We start from the raw sequence: 7,394 nt of genomic DNA on the forward strand, positions 1-7,394 counted from the left end.
GTGATTAAGTTGTTGTCATTAATTTATCCTTAATAAAAATTTGATCCTCTAATTTGAAATTCAAGTTTGATCGTGTAATTTGAAATTCAAGTAAACGAATGTGATTAAATTGTTGTCATTAATTTATCTTTAATAAAAGTTTGATCGTGTAATTTAAAATTCAAGTTTGATCTAGTAATTTGAGATTCAAGTAAACCTATGTGAGCTCCCGGCATAAGTTTCAAGTTCACACTTCATCCGTTTCAAGTTCAAACTAAATAAAAAAGATTTAAAATACATTAACTAGAAAGTAATTGAGCATACATTTTAGGTATTCAAAGCTTCTCTCAATATTGATTCCAACAACATTTAAATTACTAAAGGAACAAACCCAACCTTTCTTCTATCTTCAAACAAACAAACAAACAAAGCTTGCAGGAGGATTGCAAATCTATCTTCATCTCCTTTCTCTTCTTTATTCACTTCTTAATCAAATCGCAATATGACTTTCCCTTCGACGACGACGTCGATGTCGATGTCGATGTCGATGTCGAGAGGGAAAAAAAATATGATATGCAGATGTGAAGAAGCCAACCCTTGGGGCTACCCGCTTCTAAAAACCAGATGGTGGCAACTCCTGTCACAAGGATACGCACAATCCACCGCTTTCACAGTTGCTCGGTCGAAGTACCAGTCTCCTACAGCCAGAGCAATTGGCTGCACAATCACATTCATCAACATGTTAGAGATACTCAAACTCGCCTCCTTTTCGAATCATTCATGCCATATTATGTCACCTTGTTTCCGATGACGGGGGAATTGTCGCTGAACCACGTATCCTGTCGCTCGGTTTGGCAGTGAGCAAAACATGAATTAATAAACAATCCATTTTTGTAAGATTTTGAGAAATCCCTTACAGCATTCAACATTTGGTTCCTGAATCCTGTTGAGAGAAACATAGCCACAAATGCTTGCTTCAAACCCAGAAGAATTAACAGCTTCATCAAATTCTATTCAGGGAAAGTTACCTTGAAGAAATTGAATCTGAGGTTGGTTACATTTTGCATGGTTCAGCCTACAATCATGCCAGTACCCGGCCGGGTCGAGGGAAGGTGGGGCAAGACTAGATTGTATCTGTTTAGCAGCAAGAGAAAGAGATCGTACCATCATCGACCCGGGTTTACAATAAACATTCTCAGCACAGGAAAATATACCTACCTGCCAGGAATCGTATGCTGCATTGACAAGAAACAGTGGCGTTTTGATTCCAGCAATTATGTTTTGTGGGAAGAAACACTGAATAATTATCGAAGGTTTAGCACGATTTATCAACATATCAATGGCAGCTTAGAACATGAAATTCTAAATATATTGGGACTGGTAAATTAGATATCGAAAGACTTACCGAAGTTGGATCGAGATGGTTTGTACAAAAGGATGGCAGATTCCTTTTAGCTCCCTGCAACAATTAAGCTCAAATAAAAAAGCATAACCATTTCATAGTGAAGGAAGACAGTGTTTCTAGAAGCTAATACTCATTATCCTCATTATCCTAACGGATGGAAGAATACGCGCTAGATCCGTTTTTAACCCGATGCTTGATAGTGTCCATGTTAGGTTAAGCATATTTCAACTTATCTCATACGACAATAGAGAGCTTGAACATTTGGTGGTCAAACAAACTCGTAAAATTATAACATTTGTTGTGGCAACCATAAGTTTGAACTCAAACCCTCGTGTTCCTTCACTATCCCACTTCCCATGATGGTTGATGACGACAATTACTACTTCCAACTTCACAAAACGTCCTGATTTCAATATCGAATTATCCTCCTCTGTGTTTCCAAAATCTAAATCAAATAGGGTAGCTTAAATGGTCTTCATGGTAGAGAGTGTTATACAAGAGAAAAAGCTCAAAGAGATACAAAGAACATATGACCCTTAATGTAAAGGTCCAAGCCCACCGCTAGCAGATATTGTCCTTTTGGGGCTTTCCCTCAAGGTTTTTAAAACATATTGGGAGAAGTTTCTATACCTTTATAAAGAATGCTTCATTCTCCTCTCCAACCGATGTGGGAACTCACAATCCACCCCCTTTGAGGCCTAGCGTCTTTGCTGACACTCGTTCCATTCTCCAATCAATGTGGTACCCCCAATCCACCCCCCTTCGAGACCCAACGTCCTTGCTAGCACACTGCCTCATATCCACCCCCTTCAGGCGCTCAACCTCTTTGCTAGCACATCACCCAATGTCTAGCTCTGATACCATTTGTAACAACCCAAGCCCACTACTAGCAGATATTGTCATCTTTAGACTTTTCCTTTCGGGTTCCCCTCAAGATTTTTAAAACGCGTTTACTAGGGAGAAGTTTCAACACCTTTATAAAGGATAATTTGTTCTCCTCTCCAACCAATGTGGGATCTCACACTTAACTTCAAGTGTATTACTCTTTAAGTGGTGTTATTGAGGGTTACTTTTTAATATTATCAAACTGATTGATAAGGACAATAAAATATGAACCCCTAAATTGAATAATTTTGTACCTGATAGCTCACCACACCACCAAATAAGTTCCTAATAGAATGCCCACCAGATATATCAGCCCTGCAATTCCATGAACAACCAATGAATACTAGAAGCATCTAATATTAAGCCATGGCTGTTGATCTTTTAAAACAGCTATCGATGACGTTCAAGAGCATAAGAGCATTTACACGTCAAGGAATAGTCCAGCATCACTCAGACACTTCACTTTAGTATTACTAGGAAATAAGTCTCGAAACTCATCACAGTGTAGAATCGATGCCAAACCTCCCGCCGAGCAGCCAGAAAGCAAGGCCTGAAACATGAATGTGATGAATCAGAATCAATGAATAAGCAAGCATCGATAATGTGGCTAGTAAACTAGACCTGTTTCGCAAATCGCATCCCCTTGGCCCTCAATTCTTCCATTGCAGCCAACCAAATCCGCTGTCCTCTAAATTGCAACTGTTCAGCCTATAAGAGTTCAAGTGGGGAAAGGATTTATATCACTTTTAAGCCTTAATATCTTGTTATTGTTACAAGGGTAAGCAGAAAAACACTAAAGCAGCTTTCGAACCGCAGTGGGTAACGATGGCACGGCAGTCCCTGATCTATGTCTAGACCATCTAGAGAGATAGATATGTAAATAAATATTTCACAAACCTTGTTCTCAGAATCCCCAGTGAACGAGGCGCCATCACAGTAACGAACCTTTACTCTGTTCCAGTTAAAAAAATCTGGAATGCAAAGAAGAACATTGTAATTGTTCCTGTATCAAACGTGTTGAAAAATAAAAATTCTGCAAAAAAAATTCATGAGAAAGAAAGAAACCAGGATTTTCTTCAGCTTTGTTGCTCAGAATTCCTGTAAATGGTATTTGCTTCTCCATAAATCTCGACGATCCACGCCTCGTATTCTTCCGGTAGACACAATTCCTTCTATTATTACACCATCCACCCCCCTGCCAAAATAGAGATATCAAGTTTCAACATCACAGCCAACATTAAGATCCTGATCCTGAGCATATTGGTATTAATGTCCCATCTTGGAAATTGAAGATTTTAAGATACTAATTGTTCTTGTTCAATATTCAGAGTACAGAGAGGTTCAAAAGTTTCAAAATCAAGAATCCTAAGCATATTACCTCCAATTGCACAAGCCAGCTATTAGCTCCCGACCCATATCCACGGTGTAAGTGATATCCAGGCAATGTGCCATCCAAACAGACTGCACAGGGCAAAGAACAAACACAAACACACACACACACACACACACAATGAAGAGAAGTTTATGAATATTTTGAAATCACCACTACAAAAGGAATAAAAAAAGGTAGCTGATAAAGAATAGGAAGAGGGTAAAGTAGAATGCAAGTAAAGGATATAGAATAAATCTGACAAAGATGTCCTCAAATATCACTTCAGCAAGACAAGAACAAGAAGCGGCAAATCAAAACCCCATCAACAAATCTAAAATAGGTAAGAAAAAGGGGGGGAAATCAGAATAGCAGGCAAAAACGGGTGGAATAAGAAGGGGGACCTGCTCGTTTTGCATCAGCTCCATGAATGAGAGTGAGAGGCACCATTAGAGGAGTAGCGGTGACAGCAAAGGAAGCTTCATAAGAATCGAAGAGCGATGAATCAGAGAGATTAAATGGGTAAAAGGCATGAACCCATTTGGTAAAAGCCATTGATAAGAGAAACCCAAGAAGCAAAAGCTTAGCCATGGCTCTGCTGCTCTGTTCCTTCCCACTGTAAGAACAGAGCAAAAAGAGGAAGAAATGGGGAAAGCAAAAAAGGGGAAAAGAGCAAAGAGTGAGTAGAAGAAGAGCGGGAAAAGGGGGTTTGAAAGCAAGCCGCGTGAAGCTGGGAAATGATTGAGATGAAAAGGTTTAGGGTTTTGAAAACAGAGAAAAACAGAGGAAAATGCAGGTGGAGAAGCGGAGAAGCGGAGAAGACGAGAGATTAGCGGAGGGAGAAGGTTTGCCGGGGTTTTATGACGATCGGCACGCCTGGAATCTCATGCATTCCAAAGGATTTTTAGCTTTGGCGGAGGGTAAAGCTAAAAGCACCAGCGGGTAAAGCACCGGATGTCACAAACAATTCCTGACCGTGGGATCGGAAGAGCCAATACCATACGGCACCACACAACGACACACACACTCATTCCGTCATCGGTGACGTCGGTGGAATACTATTTAGCAACCAACAATATTTACACACAAATAATAAATTAATTAATTCAAGTACTATTTTTATAAAAAAAAAAATCTTAAATTTTGCTGTATTTAATTTCTTTCATGAAACTAAAAAATTTGTACGTTAAAAGAATTAAAACTAAACACCTTAAATTTATATTATTTTAATTCAATCCTAACAAAATTATAACAAATCTATAAATGTTAGTTTTTAGATCTCATGTTCTTAACAAAAGTATATATATATAATTCAAAGTTTGATGGGTCGATTTCCGTACCCAACTCCTTACCTCGAACATGTATTTGGTCCAAAGTTAAGTATAGGTCTACTCATCGAGCCATGTTGACATATTTTTAAGGCTAAATTAACAAAAATATTTTTAAAGTTTATATTTCGCTAAAAATACTCTTAATTTAAAAAAAAAAATTAAAAATACATTTTAATTTTTAATTTTAAGAATTTTATTAAAAAATTTAAAAAAAATTAAGGATATTTTGTACACAATTTTTTTAAGAGTGTATAATTTTGTAAGTGTATAAGTATTTCTTTTTTATTTAATTTTAAGAATTTAATTAAAAATTAAAAAAAAAAACAAAATACAAAATTTTTAAATATTTTTAAATATTGTCTCAAAGTATAGAAATAAGTGGGCGATAAGTGAAGTGAGAAACAGGGAATCACATGATAACAGCCGTGAAGTCCGCCGCATACAATAAATTATAGTGTCTGTCTCGCACTCAGCCTCCTTTTTTTTTTCTTTTTTAATAAAATAATAATAATAATAATAATAATAATAATAATGATAATAATAATAATAATGATAATTTTATAATTAAAAAAAAGTAGTAGGAGACCACTGTCTGGATTGGATTCTTCCTGGCACATAATTAATTAAATAAAATAAAATAAAAATAAAATGTTGTAATTTATGTAAGATCCAATCTCCCGTTTGCCTTAATATTTTCAGACCATAAAAATGCAATATTATATTTACCAAAACAAACCAATATTCCAAATAATTATTTTCACGTGTTTATTGCTTCCTTCTACATCTACCGCTATTTTTTTTCTTTTTATTTATTTATTTATTCATTTATTTTCCATTTTTAAATAAATAATACTTATTTAATTTTTTAAAAAAAATTTAGACTACAAAATTGTAAGTAATGTCAACTTATCGATAAGGTTATTCGCGTCGTTACTATTAGTACAGATTAATTTTACATAAAACGTTTCATATTTAATATTATTTTAAATCCAAACGCAACCATCATTTACATATGTTTACCATGAGTGAAAGCCCAGTAGATACATCCAAACAGACTGATCTCTAATGTCTAACTTATCTATATTATGGTTTTGATCAATAGAGTTCACAACTCAATTCAACTTTTTAGATTAAAATTTTTTTAATAAAATTTAAATATCAAAACAGATCACTAACTTCAGTTATAAATGTCAAATATTCTTAAATTAGGTTAAGAAGTGACGTGGATGGTTGGTGTGTAGAGGCGGAGGGTAACGTCAATATCAAGGAAGTGGCAACGTTAGAAAGTCCAATCCACCGACATAGTTGCGCTCCTAAATTAATAAAGCCAAGCCCTTTGTTGTACTCATTAACCTTCACATTTGCCTTTGTCTTCTTCTCTGGCTGGCCACTACAATTCCTTGACCCAGGCGTGTCTAACTATGGTCTTCTTTATGTAGTTGGTGATCTCCTAGTAACCAATGAATGGAGATAAGAATGAGATTCCTTACTTGGACAATACAGAGTGGCACGTGGTTTGATTATTTTAAGAAATGCTCTGTAAATTACCCTACTAATTAGTAATGCAATCACACACATAACATGACCTTAGACTCTTTCCAGTTTTGAGTAGGTAGGGTTGGATGTGCAGTACTCCCCACACACGGCTCACGTACGCGCACATGAACCCATCAGTGGGCTTAGTTACGTACCCCCTAAGCTTGATTTTGTTGGGCACGTGTCAATGCGTCACCAATGCCACAGAAAAAGAAAGACATGTATGACATTATGGCAAATATAAATATCGAAGGTATGCGTCCATACTAGCATAACATAGGGAAGTGTAACAGTCGAAAAATTAAAAAAAATTAAAACAAAAAAAACAAAATGTCTCGAAAAAAGATTTATATCTCAGATCTCTTTTTTTTTTTTTTCTAACTAATTATTTAGTTTTATTTATGTTTTATAAATCAAAAGCGGAAAAAAAAAAAAAATATGGTTTTTATAGAAATAATATTATAACAAATATATATAAACATTCTAAGACTTTACTCCCGCGATATTCACATAAAATCTAACACTAGAGCATCATAAAATATAGAGAATTGAACTTGAAATTGATATCATGGTTTCACATAGGTTGACTTGGATACAATGGATAAAATCAAATTTTCATTAATGACAAATTGGTGAGACCAGCCTAAGCTAATCAAGTACGTGGCCTTACTATCGGCATGCTTATATCCGGCACATATCATACATATTGATATGTGTGAATTATTTATGGATTGACATGCTTATGATATGATATGTATATGTTATAATATGCGAATTGTATGATAATACTTATGGTACGATATGTTCAATGATATGTACGGAACGCTAGCGGGGTTGTATTAAATGATAATGAAAATGGGAAAATGTTAGGACTTCATGCATTATTGTG

General features: G+C 35.5%; 1 protein-coding gene across 1 annotated transcript; it reads right to left on the reverse strand.

The window, feature by feature from the left end:
- Positions 1-385: 385 nt before the first annotated feature.
- LOC111468730 (pectin acetylesterase 10) lies at positions 386-4,607 on the reverse strand. Its single transcript, XM_023113939.1, has 12 exons — positions 4,043-4,607; positions 3,648-3,730; positions 3,335-3,464; positions 3,167-3,240; positions 2,891-2,977; positions 2,695-2,819; positions 2,524-2,584; positions 1,385-1,438; positions 1,198-1,275; positions 1,008-1,113; positions 777-922; positions 386-696 (listed from the first exon to the last, which is right to left on the reverse strand). Exons 1-12 carry the CDS (start codon positions 4,227-4,229, stop codon positions 583-585), a joined length of 1,245 nt encoding a protein of 414 aa, XP_022969707.1. The 5' UTR covers positions 4,230-4,607; the 3' UTR covers positions 386-582.
- Positions 4,608-7,394: the final 2,787 nt, after the last annotated feature.

Source organism: Cucurbita maxima, unplaced genomic scaffold (genome assembly GCF_002738345.1).
Source record: "Cucurbita maxima cultivar Rimu unplaced genomic scaffold, Cmax_1.0 Cma_Scf00002, whole genome shotgun sequence".
Lineage (NCBI taxonomy): Eukaryota > Viridiplantae > Streptophyta > Magnoliopsida > Cucurbitales > Cucurbitaceae > Cucurbita > Cucurbita maxima.